The 26,387-nt window shown below is 43.2% G+C and overlaps 1 protein-coding gene across 3 annotated transcripts in view; it reads left to right on the forward strand.

Moving 5' to 3' along the window:
- Positions 1–26,387, forward strand: part of zfhx3 (zinc finger homeobox 3) — a 361,217-nt gene that overhangs the window by 146,850 nt on the left and 187,980 nt on the right. For all 3 annotated transcript variants that reach the window (XM_034190392.1, XM_034190386.1, XM_034190399.1), the window contains exons 2-4: positions 3,521–6,043; positions 6,350–6,929; positions 25,678–26,174. In XM_034190392.1, the coding sequence (XP_034046283.1) occupies positions 3,557–6,043; positions 6,350–6,929; positions 25,678–26,174 (3,564 nt within the window). In that variant the 5' untranslated portion in view covers positions 3,521–3,556. The remainder of the gene's footprint in view (positions 1–3,520; positions 6,044–6,349; positions 6,930–25,677; positions 26,175–26,387) is intronic.

Below are 26,387 nucleotides of genomic sequence, written 5' to 3' on the forward strand. Positions count from 1 at the left end.
ACTAAAGGTTAAACAATGTTGATGTCCACTGGATTCTATGACATGTGACACGTTACCACATAACATGATAGCTAAGCGTTACACATGACGCAAACTATTCCTTTTCAAAACCCTATTAACTCAACAAATAGTTTGCATTAATTTTTAATTTTTTTAACTTTCAGTTTTGACCTGTGTACAAACTGAAATTGCAACCCAGTCTCACTGCAAGTCGTGATTCAGCAGCACAAAATATACATTAATCTATTGGCTTGTGATATTGTCACGAAAACCTCCAAATTTTCGTCACTGCAGCACAAATTCATTCTAATACATTCCGTGATGGCTGCACGAAATTAAAAGTGAAACGGGGTGTCGGGTGGTTATGGTTAGGGTGGGGGGAAGGAGTAGGGTTAGTAATAGTGAGTTAAAAAAAAAAACCCTGTCATGAAAATTTGACTCATTTTGTGATGGGAGCTCGAAAAAAAAAATAAGACGCTGGAAATTGACCTTTGTCACCATTCTTGTTATTTTTACCCCATAACTCCATAACATTCAGTCATAGATAGTCCAAACTATACCTTTTTGGAATCTCTGTGATCAGACAAATAATGTGGTGTAGTTTTCAAAATGATTGGATCATCTTTTAATTTTGACCCTGTGTAATCCTTCAATTGACCCCTGCCTGGGTGCCGTTTGAACATTCAAGTGGACACCCTACCTTTTCAAAAGGGTAATATCTAAAGTGTGTTTATAGCAAATGTTTTTTGCTTGCATCACCATTTGAAAGATTTTTTCAGTTATCTGCTGCACTACTATGTCCATTCTCCATGTAAAGTGAAGTTGTGTCAGGAAGGGCATTCAATGTAAAACTTGTGCTCAACCAACATGCACATACATCTCTGATCTGCTGTAGCACCCCCTAGCAAAAAAAAGGGAGAAGCCAAAAGAACTTACTTGATGTGGGCGTTTCAGACAGGAAGCCAACATATGAATGACATACGGGCAATTTTCAATGTAAAACACCCTATTCAGACTTTGTATCATATTTTAGTACGCAAATGTAATCAACACCAACATTAAATGTGATTAAATCTAAAACATACACAAAAGACATCATGTAACTATGTACTGCATTTATATAGCTATTCCATCTGAATCAGATGCTCAAAGCACTTTATATTGATGCCTTACATTCACGTCAGGGTGCTGCTATGCAAGGTGCTCACGACACCATGGGAGCAACTTGGGGATTAAGGACCTTGCCCAAGGGCCCTGAGTGATTTTCTGGTCTGGCTGGGATTTGAACTGAGGATCCTCTGGTCTCAAGCCCAGTCTTAACCAATAGGCCATGACCTCCCTGCTATGTAGACTACTCACCCATGGTATAAGCATAAACACAGCAAAAAATTAAAAAAGGACCAAATATTCAGTAAACAAATGCTCTCTTCCTGAATAGTTGCCATGTGATGTGAAGTTGTATGTGTGATGTAGTAAAATAGCATTTGCACACACAGCTTCATACAGCCACACTTGTTAGGAGCAAGGGCGCTTTGCATGTAAATGCCTTGTGGGTAATGTGATTTAAGGTGGCTGGGAGCATCAGCTGTTGTGTTAGCTCTTAACTTGCTGCGCAGTTCTCTGAGGTCAGGTGATATTTCAGACTTGAAGAACTGTGATGGTCCAAAATTTACAGTTCCATCTGGGGATCTTTGGGGATCTTTTAAAATAAAGAAGAAAAAAAAATCACGTTTTCAGGGGCAGATAGTGTTTCTCTGTCATGCTTAAAAAGCATTGAGAGAGAATGATGACTCTATCAAAGGGCATCATGGAGCATGATTAATCTGTTGTTTTTTTAATGTGGCATTTTTCTATAATTAATTAATATAAATTAGTGTTATTTTGTTATGTGTGTGGACTTATATATATGTGTGTGTGTGTTTGGTTTGTGCTCTCACTTTGGCTGTGTTTATTAACACAGTCACCACAAAACTGGTTTCTTCCACTTCTTGTGTGTGTGTGTGTGTGTGTGTGTGTGTGTGTGTGTGTGTGTGTGTGTGTGTGTGTGTGTGTGTGTGTGTGTGTGTGTGTGTGTGTGTGTGTGTGTGTGTGTGTGTGTGTGTGTGTCCAATATTATCCACTAATATATTACTTTTCTTTTAATGACCTTTTGTCTGAATAGTTTTTTTCACAATTATTGTATTTTCTACCTTTGAAATAGTCAAATACGTCACACCTATAAATGACAGTGTTCTTTGTGTGATTTTGCGTCTTATTTCAGACATTCATGAAGGGCCAGACAGATATTATCAATCTTTCTCCTTCAGTGGTTAATTTGTTAGGTTGTGGCAACACATGCCATTATGATCGCAGCCGAAATATGCATCCTTTAAGTAAATAAGTAAATAAATCAAGTGCTAGCAGTGAATGGGCTAATCAGCCGGGACATGCAAAGAGCTTTGTGCCGGGAAACTTTGCTCATGTAATATTCAGCACCAGCGGGTTAAAGAGCAGCCAAGGGTTATTGGTTTCAGCCCGATTGCCCCCTTTAATCAATGTTGGCTGCATTCCTTTAATAAAATTATTAGCTCAGCAGTATCTTGCGCGATCATTTTATCTCTTCTGTGCTGTAAATTGCCGCCTGTGTTGAGCCCCTCAGATGCTCGGGGCATGGCCAGCTCCCGAAAGCTCAGCTCCCATTTATTATTACAGAGGCAGAGGATGGTTGGAGTGTTTGAAACCAAGCTGAGCGTAGAGGTTGCTGGATGCCAGATCTAAACACAGCTGCTGTGAAATCCCAACCGGCGTATGTATTTTTGGCTCTGGAATACACTGCTTCTTAGTGCTCTTTTGTACACTTGGTACACACCTATCTCTACAATATGCATGCATTATATGCAACATGTATGAAAACAACTTGGAGTGATGATATTGTTTAGATTTACCTTCCTTTTTTTTAGATGCTTCATAAAAGGCAATGCAGTTTTTACCTTCTTTTTTCAGTTTCAGTTCAGTAAATATATGGTCTGTTGATGGGTGGCTTCTCAGTCTCTAATTATCTCACATTGAATCTATTTGATCCATTAAGTTAGCCTGTTTCTCCCTTTTTTTCTGACTGCAAGTTAATTAAAAACGGATGTAGGATTTGCAGAATATAAGATTAAGGATGTTGTTTGGAAGGTGAAGATAAAAGATGGTACCTTCCTGATATGGCAGGAAGATGAATCATGGACAGCTTATTAGTGCTTGTCTCAGGTATTGTGTTTAAGCACCTAATCTAGCGTAATGAGGACTGTGTCACTTCTCCAATTATATCTCAGACTTTTGTCTCTCACCCACTGTTTCATGTATTGTATTTCTTTTCGAACGGGATTTCTGCAGAGATGTCACTTTCTATAATAGGCATAGGAAGTCTTATTGTTGGAGGATATATATACACAGGTGCATTAATGATAAATTGTATGTGCTGATGTGTATGTATACACAAAACATCCCAATTAAAACAACATCTTTGTCTCTTGTGTTTCTTGTGCCTCCGCAGGCCTGGATGCGATGAACGCCTCATGTAGGCATCAGCATGGACAGCTGTGAGTCTCCCGTAGTTTCTGGGACAGACGATGGGCTCAGCTCCTCCCAGCAGCAGCAGCCGCCACAGCCCTGGAAAGATCACTCTAGCTCACAGGCCCCGTGCACCAACCAGGCACCTTCCCTGGACCCCCTGTCTCTTTTGGTTCCCTACTCCACTCAACCCCCAAACTCCAGTGCACTTCAGGAGGGGGTGAGAGATCTACAGCCTCAGCAGCAGCAGCAACCAAAACAGCCATCATCCCAGGCCCATCGTGATAGCGGTGCCACAGGCCAGCTGAATCCCAGAAGAGAGGGCATTGAGGAAGAGGAGCCAGAAGGAGTGAGCTGTGGAGAAGAGGAAGACTTGGAGGACTTGGATGACATGGAGATTGATAGTTGTTTTCCAAGTCTTCAACCCTTTCCTGGGGTGTCAATGGCTCCAGGGGGAGGAGGCATACCTACACTTCTGCGACATCAGCCCACACAGCAGCAGGGTGTACCTGAGAGTGGAAGTGAAGAAGGGGAAGAGGAAGAAGAAGAGGAGAGCAGTGATGTGGAGAACCTGGCTGGAGAGATAGTCTACCAGCCAGATGGCTCAGCCTACATAGTAGAGAGCCTCAGTCAGTTGATCCAAAGTGGTGGAGCTATGGTCCCTGGCCTGCTTCCGACAAACTCTCTCACCAGTGGAGGTAAAATGGGTGAAGCTGCTGGAAATTCATCCTCGGTCTACCCTCAGATCATTAATACGTTTCACATAGCCTCATCCTTCGGGAAGTGGTTTGGAAATTCAGACCAAGGTTTCCCCAATACCTCAACAATGGCAGGCTTCAGCCCTGTCCTGCACAGTTTCCGTGTCTTTGATGTGCGGCATAAAAGCAACAAGGATTACCTGAACAGCGATGGGTCTGCCAAGAAGTCCTGTGTATCCAAAGATGTTCCTAACAATGTGGATTTCTCCAAATTTGATGGGTTGGCCCTCTATGGTAAGGGTAAGCCTATTCTCATGTGTTTTCTCTGCAAGCTATCCTTTGGGTACGCTCGTTCCTTTGCCACTCATGCTGTCCATGATCACCGAATGACACTCTGTGAGGATGAACGGCGGCTGCTGGGGGACAAGCATGCATCTGCCATTATCCAGGGCATTGGAAAGGACAAAGAACCCCTTATTAGCTTTTTGGAACCAAATAACAAAAGCACCCCCCTGCCACCTAATTTGCTTCCAATTAACTCTGGCCAGAGCTTCTATGGCACTTTTAGTGGTGTTCATTTGGAGCCTGGAAGCAGCTCTGGGGGCAGTGACACCCTCATGAACAAAGACTCTGACTCTGGGCTCCAGCAACAGCAGAAACAGCAATCTCCACTAAGTTCAGTACTCTCTCTTGGTGGGTTGCTCATTCCCAAAGCACCCACTCTTACCTCATCCTCAGGCTCTGCCAAAGACTCCAATACCTTGCTCAAGCAGGGTGGGAGAACAGAGGAGCCTGCTGGGAAAGAGTTGGTTTGCAAGGGAGTGGATGGGGTCATTGAGGGACATGAAAGCAAGGCACACCTGTTGAGCCAGATGGCTGGCTCGGAGGAAGAAGAGGAACTGTTTTTAGGAGAGGATGAAGATGAGGTGGAGGCAGAAAGCACTGCAGTGGCCACCTGTAGTGGTAATGGCAGCAGTGGTGGTAGTGAAGCAGGGGAACCAGCTGTCTCAAACCAAAGCATTTCCAAATCTCCTTTATTAATGCCTAGTAGCGCTCTCCAGCCTTCTGCCTGCACATCTGCAGTTAGTCCCACAGTCAACAGCAAAGACCCTGCTTCCACTGTCTCTTCAGTAAAGGAAGAGGGTTTAGCTGCAGATGGTGGGGGGAGTAAATCAGAGCTCCCACTGAGCTTTAACTGCCAGGGACACAGTTTTCCCATGGCAATGGCGGCAGCTGCCATCAGAAGGAGTGAAGATGAGACTGCTGGCACTTCCTCTTCACCTCTGTCCTCCAATGCTGCTGCTGATGAAAGTGCCAATCGAGATAGTGCCACAGCTCCAGAACCAAATGATTGCCCGGCAGAAGGAGAGGAGGAAAATGGAGCCTTTCTGCACCATCACCACATGCACCACCATCATCATCACCTCCACCCTTCATCTCACAGCCACTCGCACACTCTTCCCGGTGGGTCTTGTGACGTAACAGGAATGCTTGAGTGTTCACAGAACCACGGGAATGGAGGCAACGGTGGAAGTGGGGTAGAATGCCCCAAATGTGACACTGTCCTGGGATCTTCACGCTCCCTGGGTGGTCATATGACTATGATGCATTCTCGGAACTCATGCAAGACACTCAAGTGTCCCAAGTGCAACTGGCATTATAAATACCAGCAGACCTTGGAGGCTCATATGAAAGAGAAGCACCCAGACTCTGGAGGCTCCTGTGTGTACTGCAGCAGTGGTCAAAGCCACCCGCGTCTGGCTCGCGGAGAAAGCTATACCTGTGGATACAAGCCCTTCCGTTGTGAGGTATGTGGAAAATATAAGTTGTGATGCTTCACATTTTATGTATTTCAGGCCAGTAGTGTCCTATGTAAAGTGTTTAGGTGAACCCAACATCTTGCAAATTATTCTGAACTAAGATTTTCTTTCTTGCAGAAAAGTGATTGTGTCCTGGTAAAATAGGTTTGTGTATGGATTTGACCATATCCTTCTCAGTGTGCCTTGTTCAGATCAGTAGAAGGAGAGAGTGACATGCAGTCCAGTAAACACAGTGCCCAAAGCACACATAGTGATTAACTGCACTTCAAGAGCAACTGTGTTATATATTTACAGGTGTGTAACTACTCAACGACCACAAAGGGCAACCTAAGCATCCACATGCAGTCAGACAAGCACCTGAACAACATGCAGACACTGCAAAATGGAGGCTCTATAGGCTCTGGACAGGAACAGGTGTTTGGACACAGCCCAGGAGGAGTGGTGGCTGTCCCATCAGTAACCCAGGCCAGTAGCCATCACCCTTCTCATCACCATCCTACGCAGTCATCCACCCACATGACTGGTCCATGTGGAGCACCTTCACCAACCAAGCCCAAGAGCAAACCTACTTGGCGGTGTGAGGTGTGCGACTACGAGACCAATGTGGCACGGAACCTGCGTATCCACATGACAAGTGAAAAGCACATGCACAACATGATGCTCCTCCAGCAGAATGTCACCCAGATGCAGCACAGCCGGCTGGGACTTGGAGCAATGCCCTCACCCTCGGAGGCTGAGCTCTACCAGTACTATCTGACCCAGAATATGAGCCTTCCACCAGGTCTCAAGATAGACCCTTCGGGAGCTGAGGCCCAGTTCCTAATGGGGAGCTTTCACTTGGATCCTAACATGGCTGCTCTTGCCCCTGCACTAGGTGAGTTATGGCTTCCATTTTGGCCCTGGTGCCTTCACACATGTTGTCACAGAAATCCAGTCCAGTGTATTTATATGAGGTTCACACTTATAACAAGTTGATATAAAAATGCATTTAACCAGTTCACAAAGAAACAGTGTTTAACTATCACACCTGTTTTGTTTTTTTTTTATTTTTTTACATTTTAAGCACACAAAATGACAAAGTATCTAACCCACATTTTCCCCTCTCCATTGCTCTATATGCTAGTCATTGTATTGGGACATTAAATGTGCCTATCAAATCACTGATATGACTCAGAAATTGATTTTTAAAGATGTAAAAGACACAGCTGTATCAATACACAGACCCTTGAACCGAGAGAAATGCATGATTACATTACACTGCTATTTCTATGCCTTTAAATGCTCAGCAAAGTTCAAAAGTCGGCACAAAGCTCTCATGAGACTCGTCACAGGAATGTTAACTTTGTGAAATTCAGCATATTTGACAGTGGTAGCAAGCCACATGTACCTGTTGAACTTTATGTTTGGTCAACAATTTGTTGAGTTTCCTGCAGGCATCCATGTTTTCCCAAGCAGATGCACCAGAATGTATTTCGATCAAAAGTATAAAATACCAGTTAAGTGTTATTGATTTCCAACTTGCAATGGAACAAGAGCATAAGAAGAGGTGGCTTCTTCTGCTGTGCTTCTGTTATGCTATAAAGAATGTTGCATCGGATTGCATCATGTCACACTGAATCAGATCGGTAGCATCCCTAATTGTATTGTAGCCCATGTATGTAGATATTTAACTCTTTATAAGGGAGAGATGCAAACCCCTAGAACCTACCCTTGAGTTTTTGATATCTAACATCTGATTTTCTCCCCATTTCTATAATGTGTTGATTATATAACAGTAGGATGAGTATCTAAATGTCACATTTATGGTAGCTCAAGTGAGCAGGATCTACATACCAATTAGTGTCTACAAATCTACAAATGTAAGATTTTGAACAGGTAACACAGAGAAGGCTAGAGACTATTAAGTGCTCTTTAGCATTGACAAAATCCTTCTTCAGGACCTCCAAGTATGTGTGACAACATATTTAAGTGAGTGACTGACAATTCAACTTTGTGAGTTGGCCTGCAAAAGGATGTATAGGAAGGTCATGCCACCTGCCCCCACCACCACCGCCACCGCCAAAGGCAGCCAGCCTCAGCTCTTTTATGTCATTATTTCCAAACTGCTGCTGAATTTCTCCGCTGGAGTTCTGCATTTTTCCCGAACCTTGTAATTGCAGCTATAAATTTGATCTTGGTCAAAGAAGGGAGGTTTGAGGGTTCAGCACTGGTAAGTCAGCAGCACAGTGAAGTGTTTGGCATGCCATTTACATCCCCACAGTTTGTACAGACTCCAACTGTTGCTCGTTCAAAGGCACAAGCAAAAATTGATTGCTGTGACTAATTCTTTTTCCCCTCCTGGACCATCTGGTTAATTTTCCTGAGAGGTGATTTTTAATAAACATGTTACAAGTAAAGCAGTGGTAAAAAGTCTGGACCTGTAATATGACACTGTGTTTCCAAGCTCAGTCACACTTTAAAAGGGTCACATTCTGCAAAATCTGCTTTTAGTGTCCTTTTTGCAATTAGATTGGTTGGGGTTTCAAGTTAAACAAATTCAAAGTCCCACAATTCTTTGTCGATATACGTCAAAATTGCTATGTTATAAACAAAATTTAAGCCAGCAAAGCCTTGTTATAGTCTGTTGTATTTTAGGTCACTGACGTCCATATATAATTAACTTTTGTACTTAATGACATGCCCATATAGTCCATGGGAGAGTGACAAAGAAAGTCCCCTTTACAGAAGGCAGGCAGGGGGTATCCAGCAGCTGTTTCTTTAAGCAACAGGCCCTGTAGCCGGTTGTTTCTGAAGCTGTGTTTACATAATGGCAGTCAGCGGACAAGAGAGAGCCATGAGTTCCATTAACTTCAAGGAAAAAATAGCCAGACATAGCATCATTGTTTTAGCCCCTTGTGATGTGGTGGCATGCTGCTGGTGGTGGTCAAAGGAAATCATTCAGCTTGCTTAAAGGAAAACTCTGGAATTTTACAACTAAGGTCCAATCATTTTTTCATTTGGGAAAAAAAATGAAATTATCTGTGCAGTGTTGATTTACAATGCAAACACCATCACAGGAAAATTAATAATTAATGTAAAGGCACTGGGCAAGCTGAAAACACTCTGTCAAGACGTGTGTTTAGACGTGTGTTTAGACGTGTCTGGTATCATTAGGAACCCTATGTGTGCATGTTTCCCTCACTAAATGTAAAGAAACCTTTTAAAATGACTGGTTATGCAGTTAGCTGCTTACCTTAGCCTCCTATCCTCCAACATATTGCTGCTTTCTTTTGAGTGATGCCAGTTGATTTATAATCACTCAGAGGTAATGCTTTCCCCCTGAACTTTGTAATGACAGCAGCACTGTTAGACTTTAAAGCAGTGTGATTTTGCACAGGCATATTTTGAGTTCTGGTATTGTGCTGTTTTGTTTTTTTGTTTTTTTGTTTTTTTTACATGGGCTGGTCTTGGATGGATTTTTATTGGCTAGTTGGCTGGTTTTGTCACAGAGGCCTGGCAACATTGCTCAGAGGAAAGCACCACCAGTCAGCAGCTCAGTGTCTAAGATAAGCTGCTGAGTAGATTATACAGTCAGTTTCAAACTGACTGTATAATCTACTTAGTTTGAAAACTTTTATTATATTTGTGTGCTAAAGATGCATAGGTTTCAATCAATCAATCAATCAATTTTTTTATATAGCGCCAAATCACAACAAACAGTTGCCCCAAGGCGCTTTATATTGTAAGGCAAGGCCATACAATAATTATGTAAAACCCCAACGGTCAAAACGACCCCCTGTGAGCAAGCACTTGGCTACAGTGGGAAGGAAAAACTCCCTTTTAACAGGAAGAAACCTCCAGCAGAACCAGGCTCAGGGAGGGGCAGTCTTCTGCTGGGACTGGTTGGGGCTGAGGGAGAGAACCAGGAAAAAGACATGCTGTGGAGGGGAGCAGAGATCGATCACTAATGATTAAATGCAGAGTGGTGCATACAGAGCAAAAAGAGAAAGAAACAGTGCATCATGGGAACCCCCCAGCAGTCTACGTCTATAGCAGCATAACTAAGGGATGGTTCAGGGTCACCTGATCCAGCCCTAACTATAAGCCTTAGCAAAAAGGAAAGTTTTAAGCCTAATCTTAAAAGTAGAGAGGGTGTCTGTCTCCCTGATCTGAATTGGGAGCTGGTTCCACAGGAGAGGAGCCTGAAAGCTGAAGGCTCTGCCTCCCATTCTACTTTTACAAACCCTAGGAACTACAAGTAAGCCTGCAGTCTGAGAGCGAAGCGCTCTATTGGGGTGATATGGTACTACGAGGTCCCTAAGATAAGATGGGACCTGATTATTCAAAACCTTATAAGTAAGAAGAAGAATTTTAAATTCTATTCTAGAATTAACAGGAAGCCAATGAAGAGAGGCCAATATGGGTGAGATATGCTCTCTCCTTCTAGTCCCCGTCAGTACTCTAGCTGCAGCATTTTGAATTAACTGAAGGCTTTTTAGGGAACTTTTAGGACAACCTGATAATAATGAATTACAATAGTCCAGCCTAGAGGAAATAAATGCATGAATTAGTTTTTCAGCATCACTCTGAGACAAGACCTTTCTGATTTTAGAGATATTGCGTAAATGCAAAAAAGCAGTCCTACATATTTGTTTAATATGCGCTTTGAATGACATATCCTGATCAAAAATGACTCCAAGATTTCTCACAGTATTACTAGAGGTCAGGGTAATGCCATCCAGAGTAAGGATCTGGTTAGACACCATGTTTCTAAGATTTGTGGGGCCAAGTACAATAACTTCAGTTTTATCTGAGTTTAAAAGCAGGAAATTAGAGGTCATCCATGTCTTTATGTCTGTAAGACAATCCTGCAGTTTAGCTAATTGGTGTGTGTCCTCTGGCTTCATGGATAGATAAAGCTGGGTATCATCTGCGTAACAATGAAAATTTAAGCAATACCGTCTAATAATACTGCCTAAGGGAAGCATGTATAAAGTGAATAAAATTGGTCCTAGCACAGAACCTTGTGGAACTCCATAATTAACTTTAGTCTGTGAAGAAGATTCCCCATTTACATTAACAAATTGTAATCTATTAGACAAATATGATTCAAACCACCGCAGCGCAGTGCCTTTAATACCTATGGCATGCTCTAATCTCTGTAATAAACTTTTATGGTCAACAGTATCAAAAGCAGCACTGAGGTCTAACAGAACAAGCACAGAGATGAGTCCACTGTCCGAGGCCATAAGAAGATCATTTGTAACCTTCACTAATGCTGTTTCTGTACCATGATGAATTCTAAAACCTGACTGAAACTCTTCAAATAGACCATTCCTCTGCAGATGATCAGTTAGCTGTTTTACAACTACCCTTTCAAGAATTTTTGAGAGAAAAGGAAGGTTGGAGATTGGCCTATAATTAGCTAAGATAGCTGGGTCAAGTGATGGCTTTTTAAGTAATGGTTTAATTACTGCCACCTTAAAAGCCTGTGGTACATAGCCAACTAACAAAGATAGATTGATCATATTTAAGATCGAAGCATTAAATAATGGTAGGGCTTCCTTGAGCAGCCTGGTAGGAATGGGGTCTAATAAACATGTTGATGGTTTGGATGAAGTAACTAATGAAAATAACTCAGACAGAACAATCGGAGAGAAAGAGTCTAACCAAATACCGGCATCACTGAAAGCAGCCAAAGATAACGATACGTCTTTGGGATGGTTATGAGTAATTTTTTCTCTAATAGTTAAAATTTTGTTAGCAAAGAAAGTCATGAAGTCATTACTAGTTAAAGTTAATGGAATACTCAGCTCAATAGAGCTCTGACTCTTTGTCAGCCTGGCTACAGTGCTGAAAAGAAACCTGGGGTTGTTCTTATTTTCTTCAATTAGTGATGAGTAGAAAGATGTCCTAGCTTTACGGAGGGCTTTTTTATAGAGCAACAGACTCTTTTTCCAGGCTAAGTGAAGATCTTCTAAATTAGTGAGACGCCATTTCCTCTCCAACTTACGGGTTATCTGCTTTAAGCTACGAGTTTGTGAGTTATACCTCGGAGTCAGACACTTCTGATTTAAAGCTCTCTTTTTCAGAGGAGCTACAGCATCCAAAGTTGTCTTCAATGAGGATGTAAAACTATTGACGAGATACTCTATCTCCCTTACAGAGTTTAGGTAGCTACTCTGCACTGTGTTGGTATATGGCATTAGAGAACATAAAGAAGGAATCATATCCTTAAACCTAGTTACAGCGCTTTCTGAAAGACTTCTAGTGTAATGAAACTTATTCCCCACTGCTGGGTAGTCCATCAGAGTAAATGTAAATGTTATTAAGAAATGATCAGACAGAAGGGAGTTTTCAGGGAATACTGTTAAGTCTTCTATTTCCATACCATAAGTCAGAACAAGATCTAAGATATGATTAAAGTGGTGGGTGGACTCATTTACTTTTTGAGCAAAGCCAATAGAGTCTAATAATAGATTAAATGCAGTGTTGAGGCTGTCATTCTCAGCATCTGTGTGGATGTTAAAATCGCCCACTATAATTATCTTATCTGAGCTAAGCACTAAGTCAGACAAAAGGTCTGAAAATTCACAGAGAAACTCACAGTAACGACCAGGTGGATGATAGATAATAACAAATAAAACTGGTTTTTGGGACTTCCAATTTGGATGGACAAGACTAAGAGACAAGCTTTCAAATGAATTAAAGCTCTGTCTGGGTTTTTGATTAATTAATAAGCTGGAATGGAAGATTGCTGCTAATCCTCCGCCTCGGTCCGTGCTACGAGCATTCTGACAGTTAGTGTGACTCATTTAAACTAACATATTCATCCTGCTGTAACCAGGTTTCTGTTAGGCAGAATAAATCAATATGTTGATCAATTATTATATCATTTACCAACAGGGACTTAGAAGAGAGAGACCTAATGTTTAATAGACCACATTTAACTGTTTTAGTCTGTGGTGCAGTTGAAGGTGCTATATTATTTTTTCTTTTTGAATTTTTATGCTTAAATAGATTTTTGCTGGTTATTGGTAGTCTGGGAGCAGGCACCGTCTCTACGGGGATGGGGTAATGAGGGGATGGCAGGGGGAGAGAAGCTGCAGAGAGGTGTGTAAGACTACAACTCTGCTTCCTGGTCCCAACCCTGGATAGTCACGGTTTGGAGGATTTAAGAAAATTGGCCAGATTTCTATAAATGAGAGCTGCTCCATCCAAAGTGGGATGGATGCCGTCTCTCCTAACAAGACCAGGTTTTCCCCAGAAGCTTTGCCAATTATCTATGAAGCCCACCTCATTTTTTGGACACCACTCAGACAGCCAGCAATTCAAGGAGAACATGCGGCTAAACATGTCACTCCCGGTCCGATTGGGGAGGGGCCCAGAGAAAACTACAGAGTCCGACATTGTTTTTGCAAAGTTACACACCGATTTAATGTTAATTTTAGTGACCTCCGATTGGCGTAACCGGGTGTCATTACTGCCGACGTGAATTACAATCTTACCAAATTTACGCTTAGCCTTAGCCAGCAGTTTCAAATTTCCTTCAATGTCGCCTGCTCTGGCCCCCGGAAGACAATTGACTATGGTTGCTGGTGTCGCTAACTTCACATTTCTCAAAACAGAGTCGCCAATAACCAGAGTTTGGTCCTCGGCGGGTGTGTCGTCGAGTGGGGAAAAACGGTTAGAGATGTGAACGGGTTGGCGGTGTACACGGGGCTTCTGTTTAGGGCTACGCTTCCTCCTCACAGTCACCCAGTCAGCCTGCTTTCCCGGCTGCTCGGGATCTGCCAGGGGGGAACTAACGGCGGCTAAGCTACCTTGGTCCGCACCGACTACAGGGGCCTGGCTAGCTGTAGAATTTTCCACGGTGCGGAGCCGAGTCTCCAATTCGCCTAGCCTGGCCTCCAAAGCTACGAATAAGCTACACTTATTACAAGTACCGTTACTGCTAAAGGAGGCCGAGGAATAACTAAACATTTCACACCCAGAGCAGAAAAGTGTGGGAGAGACAGGCGAAGCCGCCATGCTAAATCGGCTAAGAGCTAGTAGCTACGCTAAGCTAGCGGATTCCTAAAAACACGCAAAGTGAATAATGTGTAAATAATTTAGAGGTGATTCAGCAGAAGGAGTGCTTTAGCTAAGGCACGTAAAGATTACACTGGGAAACAAATCGTAATCTAGATAACTAGATCAATCTAACTGCGCAGATTAAACAGCTAACAGATACAGAAAAACACCGCTGTGCTCCGGAACAGGAAGTGATACAATACCGCAGTGAGAGCCAACCACCAGTAGAGGCAAGCAAGAGGATCCCTCTTGTTTCCTCTCTAGGGAACGTCTCCGTGTGAACTGACACTTCTGGTATCATTTTCACCTACTCAGTTATAGCAAAGAAGCAGTATACTGAGAGAGTTTGCAAATTGCCTGGTGTCATTATCAAGCCCCGTTCACACGGTGCTAACAAAGGACACTGAAGCCAAAACGAAAACAAGAAACCTGGACTTACATTGACTTTCAGAGACATCGTTCCTGTAGCTGGCGCTTTGTAATAATTTTCAAACTGTTGAAAAATGTGAACGAATCCCGGCAACAATCTAAATTCGTCTGTATTCCGTTTTGCTTTCTGTCTTGATGGTTCCTCATTGTTTGCATAGTTCCCGTACCATCAGCGTTCTGTTTCATTGTTGACCAACTTCATCCAACCTCCCAAGTCCGATATCTTACACGAACGTTGATGAGATCTGAACGGATCAATAACTAAAGATCTGATGAGCTGAACATGACTCGTCAATGTGTGGGATGAAAACCAATGTTTTCATGCAGAAACAATAGCGGCAAGAACGTTTTCTCAACTAATTTAACTATTTATGCATGTGAAGACAAACCTGTTGTTAAGACAACCAAATCTCCTGCTACAGGTGCTGTGGAGAGCGCAGGATGGCTGCAGACTTGATCACAGGCTGGCACTCAGTCTAATACCCGCTGTCAAGTCACATCATCATGAAGGTTTTGTTTTGATTTTGTTTAAAGCGTCAAGGTCGCCATTCACATCATTTTTTTGTTGTTATTTTCAGTTTTGTTATGTTCTTTTATGCACTCTGGACTCACAGGCTTTTCAGTAATGGGAGAAGTGCGGGCTCATTCGTCCACGTTTTCTCGAGGATTTGTGACTTTGTGACTTTTTCCTTCATTTAGCTATCGCTGTGTGCCGTATGACCGAGCCTTTAATTAGCCAGTTACTCATGTCTGTGTTTGCATTCTTAAACAGTATTGCATTGATTAAAGGTATAGGGCCACTAAGCTTTTTAAGATTTAAGGCATAAAAATAATTTTCTTTGGGACCACTATAATTTTATTAATAGCCTATAATAGGGGTTTCATAATATGACATTACCAGTACAATCAAAATTTGTGTTGTCTAAAAAACATTAATAAAAAAGTCCCCATGAAGAGTAAATTTTCAAAAGAACAGATGACGAACTAATTATGGTGGCGATGGTTGAGACCAATACAGTCGTTGAAAGTGACATCATAGATCACATGGGGGCTTCACCAGACTTGCGCAAGGTATTCTGGGAAGGACATGTGATGGCCAGTCAGAGTAGAGAGGCACCGTGATGTCACTGGCTGGTCTCTCTCTGGCTACTAATCCAACATGGCAGAAAAAGCTCTGAAACCACTGCATTTCTGTGTAAATCTAACATGTTTCTCATATATTATTTAAAAAGGCAGCGAGAAATAAACACTTCTAAAACTAAAAACACGATTCTTGTAACCTGATAACACCTCTGAAGTGACTTACAAGACATCTGACAGACGTCAGCATGCATGCTACGTGTGCACACATCACCCGCGGTCAAAGGTAACTTCCGATCCTTTCAAAAGCTCATGCATGCGCGCACACGCGCCCTCCTGCAAATATTAATTATGGAATTCCCTAAAGGGAAATATGTGCTCATTATTAAAATGAACTGTAATTTTACAAGATGTTTCAAAAATAAACCTACATTATAATGGTTGAATTTCATTAGAAACTAAATTCTGTCAAGTTTATTGAAATTTGGGTGGCCTTCTAGCTTTTAATATTGTTTTGCTCCGTGTGAAAACATAACCCCCAAAACATCTAAAATGAGATCTGTGGTTGTAAAATATGATGTTCCCATTTAATGTTCTCCAGTAGCAGTCAGTGGCAAAAGTGGAGCAAAAATTCATGCTAAATATTTTGACAAACTATGCACTTCAATCAGCTGCTAATCGGGAATTATCCACAAACTGTGAATTGCAAAACATGAATACTGAAAAAATAACTTCTGAAATGTGAATACACATCTCGCAAAATCTGAATTTCTTCACAATTTGATTTATGTGCTTGGTTGAGGAACCAATGGTGCGAAGCTATCACCTGTGGGATTATGACTGTGCGCCTCGCACTTTCATTGCACTGCGGGGCTTCATGCCACCCCTCGACTCCCATGCGCGTTAGACTCTTTCACGTTCCCTATTAGTGGGTGAAGAATCCAACACTTGGTGAATTTTGCTTCATGGTGATAGAAAGAGTCGACAACGAAGGATCAAAAAGTGATGTCGCTATGAACGCTTGGCCGCCACAAGCCAGTTATCCCTGTGGTAACTGTTATGCTCCATATGTATAATTGTAAATATGCAAATGATTACTAAACTATGGGTTATACCCACTACCCTAGCTTGGTGCTGTCAAGGTTGCCATGTTACAGAGGGTAGAGGTGGAAAAACTTAATGATGCAACACCAATATCCTCTGTGGTCTGGTTTGTTTCATTTCAGAACGGTTTGTTCCAGCCTCCTCTGTGTCCGATGGGGTGAAGCCCGAATAGTTTTGAGGGACACAGCCCTTAGAATGGGGCAGACCCTAAATTGGGATACACCCACTGTATACTTTGATGCACTCAGGTCCATAGATAGCTGGACAGTGACCATTTTTGTGTGCCTCAGTTCACTGCTACGATGGAGCTGAAATGAAACAATCATGTTGACTTTATAAGCTTTAAATCAAGGAGTTTAACAAAAATACTGTTGTGTGTTGGGGGGTGTGGCTGGATATTTTGGTGTTCTTTTCTTTTCTTTGCTCTCCAGGTGGCATGAGAACTGATTTGTCTGTGGAGAAGGTGCTGGCTGAAGAATCCTTCACCCTCATCAACATCATGTGCAGCACCTGTGAATGGTGCTCACATGCAACCTTAAAGACTTTCAGCTGAAGCAGATAATTGGATGGCGTTCTGCATTTAAGTCATGTGTGATTCAAGCAGAACTGCCGGGAACTCGACCTTGTGATGTTCGTTTGTGAGACGCTGAGGACCGCGCCTGGGTTTGACACATCGAGCCCGTGAAGCAAGGAGGGGTGAGGGACACATGCTGTCAGCACACATCAAAGGTGATTAAGTGTTTGACTAATTGTTGATAGTAACTTGGTATTTTATTACGCAGTATACTTGAATTTGAGATGAGAATTGTGCAGCTTGCTTCTCACTGCTGTGGCATGCGGACGAGTGATCCTCCACCTGTTGTGAGAAGCTGCTCATTTGCATAAAGTTTAAAATACAGACCTGAATGTGTTGCTGATAGTGTGTGTCTTTTGAAGGATATTAGTTATAACTGCTGACTTACCTCACCTCTTCTATGCTTCGCAGAGAGTCGGTTTGTCGTGTCCACCTGGGGGGTGTTTGGCGGTGGTAGTGGGTCCAGGAGCGCCGGGCTTCGATCCTTTTGGGCGCTGGAGAGTGTGCCAGCCTTCACTCCACCAGAAGGACGCTATTTCTGTTTTTACACTTTGTTATGCACCAGCGGGTGAAATAAACACATTGTTTTTGTTATTGGAACCGCTTTTCTGGTTATTTTTAGTGCTGGGTTCCGTCTGACGCAGGTCCGCTCCTCAACCCGCGTCGACACATAACAGTAGTTCCCGGCCATTCCATAATGGACCCAGCGGCAGAGGCGGTTCCTTTTGCCGAAAAAGTTCAAGAACACTTGGAGAAAATATGGGAGCAATTACAGCATCTCGCAAACCAAATTAAACAAACAGACGCCCGTGTTACGGAGCTTGCAGCGCAAGCCGTTCCGCTTCCTGCTGCTCCAGCTGCGGCACCATCGATACTAGTGCAGATAACTCCGTCACCCAGAGATTCGGTGTCCGAACCGATTGTTTGTCGTCCGGAGCCTTGTGCGGTGATGCAATGTTCTCTGGTTTCTGCTCAGTCAGGTTGGAGCGCCGCAGCTTTACGAGGAATGTTTGTAGATGGGTTAAATGAGTCATTAAAAGACGAGCCGGCAGTCCGTGACGAGCCAAACGATTTAGATGAGCTAATATCGTTGGTGATTCGTCTAGATGATCGGATGAAGGAGCGTGGACGCGAGAGAGGGCGGCCTTCAGAGCGGGTTTTTTCGTCTCGGGGCTTTCCCCGACACAGATCTGGGCCGCCTCTTCTTCGCCCCACTGAGGCTCCTCCGACGGGACCTCTGGCTCCTCCTGTTGACGAGCCCAAGCAGCTCGGACGAACAGAGATTACTGTATTGCCCCGACATATAAGCGTCAAGAAAAATAATGGTGACGTATCTCCAGGTGTTCTGGGACAGGCAAAACACACATAAAAAAAACAACAAAAAAAAAACAATACGGGTTAATGTTTTGTTTTCTTTAAATAGGGGTTATAATTTGTTTGGGGAGTAAGAGGCGTGTCTGGTGGAGTGAATGTTAGGCGGTTAGAAGCCCGTCTGGGCTCACTTAATTGTTAATTTTTATGTGTTTTTAGGTATTTTCTGTTTGGGTTGTTGGGTCGTTTTATTTTGTTGTGTTTTATTTCCCTACATCCCTAACCCCAACCTCACTTGCCCCAAGACCGTTTGTCTTGTGGGTTGTGGGGTGGTGCAGGTTGGTCACGCTGAGCGTTCTCAGAAGACCTCTGCACCTAGGGGGGGGGGGTGTTAGGGGCGTTTTTCTTGGTTTGGTTAGGGCCCGGTTCCACTCCAGCCTCGGTGAGCCTTTGTACCGTTCGTCATTGGTGTTGCCGGAGTGTGGTGCAGCGGAGACATACCTCAGTCGGAGGGGTGGGCCGATCTGTTGCCGTTCGCCATTTCGGTAGTTCCACCCCTCCCAAGAGGCTGGGGTATGGTCGAGTTGGGGCACCGGACGTATTTCCGGTTCTCTGCTGTGCCTTGGGGTTGGGGCTGGATTAGTTTTTCCTGTTCCCTTCCCCGGCTTAATGTTTTAAGCCGTTCACCAAAATTGAGCCGCCGAGGGGCTCTGGGAGGGACCTGGGGTCTTTCGGGGTGCCGGGGAGGGTAACAGGGTTTACGGTCGTTTTATATCCCCCCGGGGTTGTTTTTGGTAGTCCTCCGGGGGTTGACTTTTGATTTTGTTCTGTTTCCTTCCGGGTTCCACCTCCAGGGTTGATGGGACGGTCCTCTGGGGGGGAATTGGCTTGGGGCCAACTAGCCAAGTGTGGCCGGGTCTGGGGTTCCGGGGTTGTGGGGAGGGTACCTCCTGGGGTTGATGGTACGGTCCTCTGGGGGGCGCCGTTTGCTCCATGTACACCTGGGGACCTTTGTGGGATTCTGGTTCTGGCTGTTCCTCCTGAAACTGGCGGTAAAGGCCTTCTGGGGGGGGTTGGGCTCTGCAGGTCGTTCTGGGGGGGTTGTTTGTTATTTTTCTTTTATGCATTTATGTTTATATTGTGTTTGTGGGGCTGTGTTGGGTTTTTGCTTTTGGGTGTTTTTCTTTTCTTCCCGGGGTTTGATGGGACGGTCCCCTGGGGAGGTTTTGGGTGGGTTTTGTGTTTTTTTTCCTGTGTGTTGGATTGTACTGGGGAATGTTTTGGGGCTTTTGTTGATGCCAGCCGGCCTTCCAGCTGCGGTGCCCTGTCCTGCTGTCTGTGGTGGACCTTGGGAGCGTGGTGCTGTCTGCTTCCTGACGAGGACCCCGGAGGGAGGTGCTGTTCTCGGGCCTGGTCTGTTCGGTCGCCGGGAGGCTTCCCGTTAAAGGGGCGGTACTGTTGTGTGTTGGGGGGTGTGGCTGGATATTTTGGTGTTCTTTTCTTTTCTTTGCTCTCCAGGTGGCATGAGAACTGATTTGTCTGTGGAGAAGGTGCTGGCTGAAGAATCCTTCACCCTCATCAACATCATGTGCAGCACCTGTAAATGGTGCTCACATGCAACCTTAAAGACTTTCAGCTGAAGCAGATAATTGGATGGCGTTCTGCATTTAAGTCATGTGTGATTCAAGCAGAACTGCCGGGAACTCGACCTTGTGATGTTCGTTTGTGAGACGCTGAGGACCGCGCCTGGGTTTGACACATCGAGCCCGTGAAGCAAGGAAGGGTGAGGGACACATGCTGTCAGCACACATCAAAGGTGATTAAGTGTTTGACTAATTGTTGATAGTAACTTGGTATTTTATTACGCAGTATACTTGAATTTGAGATGAGAATTGTGCAGCTTGCTTCTCACTGCTGTGGCGTGCGGACGAGTGATCCTCCACCTGTTGTGAGAAGCTTTTCATTTGCATAAAGTTTAAAATACAGACCTGAATGTGTTGCTGATAGTGTGTGTCTTTTGAAGGATATTAGTTATAACTGCTGACTTACCTCACCTCTTCTATGCTTCGCAGAGAGTCGGTTTGTCGTGTCCACCTGGGGGGTGTTTGGCGGTGGTAGTGGGTCCAGGAGCGCCGGGCTTCGATCCTTTTGGGCGCTGGAGAGCGTGCCAGCCTTCACTCCACCAGAAGGACACTATTTCTGTTTTTACACTTGTTATGCACCAGCGGGTGAAATAAACACATTGTTTTTGTTATTGGAACCGCTTTTCTGGTTATTTTTAGCGCTGGGTTCCGTCTGACGCAGGTCCGCTCCTCAACCCGCGTCGACACATAACAAATACTCTGTCAACAATTTACAGATTATAGCCATTTCAATACACAGACCTTCCATTTTCAAAAGCCACAAAGAATTGGGCAAATTAAATATAACTGCAGAGATACGGTATGTATACCATCTATAGGATGTACACTGTATGCACTGACTGCTATGAGAGTCACTGTCATTACTCTGAACATGTGAGGATTTTTGCCCGAGGCCATCAAATACGGCCATTGGGTATTGTGAAGGCTTTGCGTCTGTTGGTCCACCTGTCGTTCTGTCTGCTCAGCATAACTCCAGTTCTATTACTGCCAAAGTCTTCAAATTCACAGGGAACATTCTTGGGACACAGACCTTGGACAAGTTCAAAGATGGCTAACCTTGACCTATTTTAACAGACATTTTAAGAGATTAAAATGTAACAGTCTGTTTCAACTAGTCACTTTTTTGAGTGCTGGGGGAAACATCCAGTCAGAGTAGAGCTGCACCGTGCCATCAGTGGCAGGTCTGTCTAAAATAGTTTCATTTATGTGTTTATATACATGTTTCTCATATATTATGTCAAAACTAGCGAGAAATAAACATTTCTAAAACCACAAATATTGTTTTTTGGAACCTAATAACACCTCTGAAGTGATTTAGAAGACAGTTCGCCAATGTTAGGTTGATGATGTCACAGGCTGGTTTAGCTAGCTGCAAAACTCTGTTTTGTTCGTGTGTTAATATAACTGTTTTGTCATTTATTATGTAAAAGCTAACAAGAAATAAACACTTTGAAAACTGAAAACGCTGTTTTTGGAACCCAATAACACCTCTGGAACAAAGACACGGATGTTAGCGTGCACGCTAACTCAAAGCTAACTTTCTATGGACTTAAATGTGTCTCATTAATACCTGCAAATGCACAGAAGGTGATCTACAAATATTCCTTGACACAACTTCCACTCTTGTCAAAAGATCACACGCACATGCATAGCCTTCTGCAGATGCTGTTAAAATGTAAATATTGATTGATTGATTTATAGAAGGGCTTTATTGAACATGTACAGATTGTACGTAAGACAATAGGATTTTAATAATTCATTAAACAAGTGCAAATAATAAAGAACGCAATGCTCATACGGCTGAGGGTATTTTAGCATCACGTTATATTTTTCGATTACATATACTTGTTAACATAAATTCTTTCATAATATTGCGGTTGCAATATAAAGCCTCATTTATGCTCCATTTATCTACATAATTCTAACTGCATTTCAAACAGTGTGACCATCACCACCAACAAACTCCCATTCATCCTTTATGCTGGCATGGTTAGTAATAATAATATCCATTCGATGGCCCTGCAGACTGTCTTGAAAGTTTCTGACAACATCAAACATGGTGACGGTTGAAGAAGTCATCATAATGTTTCTATTGTAAAACAGACCAACGTGTAAGCTGTGGTGCACACTGACATGGTCTGTGTGGCCATTAAAGAGTTCACAACAAGACTATATATGTATAATATATAAAAAGGTCTCATCAGAATATTCCACTATTGTTAAAGATCTTCTTTGTGTCATTTTTGCTTTAGTGTTTATATCTTGCTTGAACTTTGGTTGCACTGCCCCCAAAGATTCTATAGGTGTGGCTCCATTCATATCTGTATGGTTTCAGAAAAAGGACGCAAATACGAACTAAATGTATGCAAAGGACGAGCAGAAGGCTTTGTCCATATCTGTATTTCACGTTGAGCATAAATGAGCCTTAAGAGAGTAGAAACACTATTAAACCCGTTTAAAGACTATCAAAGCAGTAAAGTAATGATCCTCAGCCACAGTTTAGTGAGAAGCAGGATCTGGCTGTGGTAAATCACTGACACCGTACAGTACTGGAAAATGAGAGCCACATAGAAATGAGAGGAGGGGTGTTTGGTCTGGATTCAGGTGGCAAATGGGCATGATTGTATTTGTAAAAGAGAGCAGAAGTAGCTATGACTGAGGTCCTCTACCTGTGAGTGATTTCAGAGAGCTTCTCAAAGATCTCCCTCTCCTGGATATAAAAACCTGTGTAAGGAAAGTCGCTGTATATGGTGACGATAAGCACAAAGGGCCTTCTGGAATTAATGTGAAGTAGGCAGGGTCAGGCTAACATGCCAATTGTAGGCAGTGAAAGGTTCAACATATTAAGGCAAGTATCCTGCAGGTGGTCTTACCACATTTTTAGTATTTGTTTTTTAAATATATATCAGCTTTCCTAGACTGTAAAGATATTAGTTCTGAGGATTTTTATGACTTAATATTGGCAGGCTGTTTTTTTGTTGTTGGTTTGTTTGTTTTTGTTTTTGTTTTGGCATGCCTATCATTTAGATTCAGTACCAATCAGGTTTAATCTGTTAGGACTCTACGAGGTCTATTAGAAAAGTATCCGACCTTATTATTTTTTTCAAAAACCATATGGATTTGAATCACGTGTGATTACATCAGACATGCTTGAACCCTCGTGGGCATGTGAGAGTTTTTTCACGCCTGTCGGTTACGTCATTCGCCTGTGGGCAGTCTTTGAGTGAGGAGTCGTCCACCCGCTCGTCGATTTTTTTCATTGTTTAGGAATGGCTCAGAGACTGTTGCTTTGTTTGATAAAATTTTTTTCAAAACTGTAAGGCACAACTGAGTGGACACCATTCAATAAATTCAGCTGGTTTTCGGTAAAAATTTTAACGGCTGATGAGAGATTTTGGTCTGGTAGTGTCGCTTTAAGGACGGTCCACGGCGCCTGACGGCGATCTGCGCTTCGAGGCGGCAGCGTCTCGCCGTTTCAAGTTGAAAACTTCCACATTTCAGGCTCTGTTGACGCAGTAAGTCGTCAGAGAACAGAGAACTTTCAGAAGAAGTCGGCATGAGGAGTTTATTCGGACATTCCATTGATAACGGTCATTTTGTAATGAAAGAACGTGCGGGCAGAGTCGCATGTCGGGCTGGACCCGACCGCGGGGGGTCGCAGCAGGAAGAACACCTCCGTTGGAAATCTTAACGGGCAAGTTGGAACATGCCCAAGCTGTTAAACAATTTCTCAGTTACTCACTTGTTGAAAGCCATTAAAAGCCGCCTGAATTCTACAAATGGTTTTCAACACGGAGGTGTTTTTCCTGTCGCGGCGCACACAGATTTGCCGAGTCGTCACGGAAACGACTCGGCGAATTTGCGCGTACGTCTTTCATTAAAAAAATGTCCTTAAACAGTGGAATGTCCGCATAAATTCCTCATGCCGGCCTCTTCTGAATCTTCTCTGTTCTCTCACGATGTCCTGGGTGAATTAAGCCTTAAATTAGGATGTTTTCAGCTCGAAACAGGCCGACGACAGCGCCTGGAAGCGCTGCAGGACGTCCCGATCCATGGGAAGTCCTTACACCGACAGAAACACCCCATAATCTCTCATCAGCCGTTAAACTTTTCACAGAAAACCAGCTTAATTTCTCGAATAGTGTCCACTCGGATATTCCTCACAGGTCCAGAAAAAATTTTGATAAAGCAACGCGCGCCGTCTCGAGCAGCGTGTGAAACAAAGGAATTCAGCCGAGAGGGCGGGACCACATCTCACTCAAGGCCTGCCCACAGGGAAATGACATCACCGACACGCGTGAAAAAACTCACGCATGCGCACGAGGGTTCAAGCATGATTGGTGTAATCGCATGTCATTCAAATCCATATAGTTAAAAAAAAAAATAAAAGGGTCGGTTTATTATCTAAGAGACCTCGTATACTGATTTACAGACAGTCAGCAGCAATAGAAGCTGAGGCATTCAAGCAGAGTGGATTTTTTTTTTTTAAATGTTAGTATTCATTACGTAAGAGCAATAGATATGATTTACAATAATGTTTGCTTTGGAATGTCTTACTTTTCAGCAATGATAAAATATCTCTTTTTTTTTTCTTTTTTTTTTAGTTTATTTCGTAGACCTCACGGCCTTGGGAGTTGATTTACACACAATGCAATGTGAAAGTGCACAATCCAAACAAGCCCATGTGTAAACTTGTACTGTACCAGTGTGAATTTATGGTCCCAAAGGAAAAATTCAAGCTTTCTTCTTTCCCAAAACATTGATAGTTGTAAGCTAATACGTCCATACTATACATGATACATCAAGCATTGTCAGACTTAAAAACTTCTGTAATGGCAAACATTGATCAAAGTCTCCACCTGAAATTCTGTAATTCGCTTAATCAAATTGGCTCAAACTAAAGGCTTGTTTGGAAAACATTGTGCTCTTTTGAAAGAAACTCAAAACACCGTAATCAATAAATGGTCTATTGTAATACAGTCAGGTAATAAGTATTTGGACGAGCAGCTTTTGTTGTTTTGCCTGTGTACACCACCGCAATAAAGTTGAAATGAAACAATCAAGATGTGCTTCTATTGTTGATGTTTAATTTTAATTCTGTATCACGTTCACCATTTAGGATCTACAGTCATTTTTATTGAGGCATGATGTGTTTTAATGGCTGCAATTCCTAAATGGTTTGTGCAACATTTTTGTTAAACCCATTATATTAAAGCTAACAGTTTACACTACAGGAACATCCATAATGTTTCATTTCAAACCCACTGTGGTGGTGTACAGAGGCAAAAAATACAATTGTGTGACAGTTCGATTACTTATGGACTACTGTATGTATGAATGAACAATAAAGGCACAAATGATCATCTTTATTCACCCTTTCCCTCTTTCTTTCCATCTGTCTTCAAACTTGTGCGTTTTACACACTCTAGTAGGTGGTGAGATCCCCATGGATGTGCGGCTGGGTAGCGGGCAGTTGGTGTCTGAAGAACTGATGACCCTGGGAGAAAGCCTGTCTCAGACCAGTGATCCCTCCCTGAAGTTGTTCCAGTGCGCTGTGTGCAACCGTTTCACCACTGACAACCTGGACGTGCTTGGCATGCATATGGGAGCCGAACGCAGCCTACCAGAGGAGGAGTGGCGTGCAGTGGTGGGTGACTCTCACCAGTGCAAGCTGTGCCATTACACCACTCAGCTCAAGGCCAACTTCCAGCTGCACTGCAAGACGGACAAGCATGTACAAAAGTACCAGCTCGTGGCCCACATTAAAGAGGGCGGCAAAGGCAATGAATGGCGCCTGAAATGCGTGGCCATTGGAAACCCAGTGCATCTCAAATGCAACGCCTGTGACTACTACACCAACAGCCTGGAAAAGCTGAGGATGCATACTGTCAATTCCCGCCATGAGGCCAGCCTGAAGCTCTACAAGGTCAGTGTCCTTCAGGCTTCCTCACACATCCCACTTGCCCCATCTTAACAATGTATCATAGTTTCTGACAGGTAATATCTTAGCCTTTAGATAAATATTTAGTAGCACAAAATGTAACCAAGCAGCCAAAGAACTGACATCCAAAAGTCAAATTTCTTATCTGATTGTATATTCCTTAGTTTACCACAAACACAAATGCGGTATCATCCTGAC

The sequence above is a fragment of the Thalassophryne amazonica genome, chromosome 2 (genome assembly GCF_902500255.1).
Source record: "Thalassophryne amazonica chromosome 2, fThaAma1.1, whole genome shotgun sequence".
NCBI lineage: Eukaryota > Metazoa > Chordata > Actinopteri > Batrachoidiformes > Batrachoididae > Thalassophryne > Thalassophryne amazonica.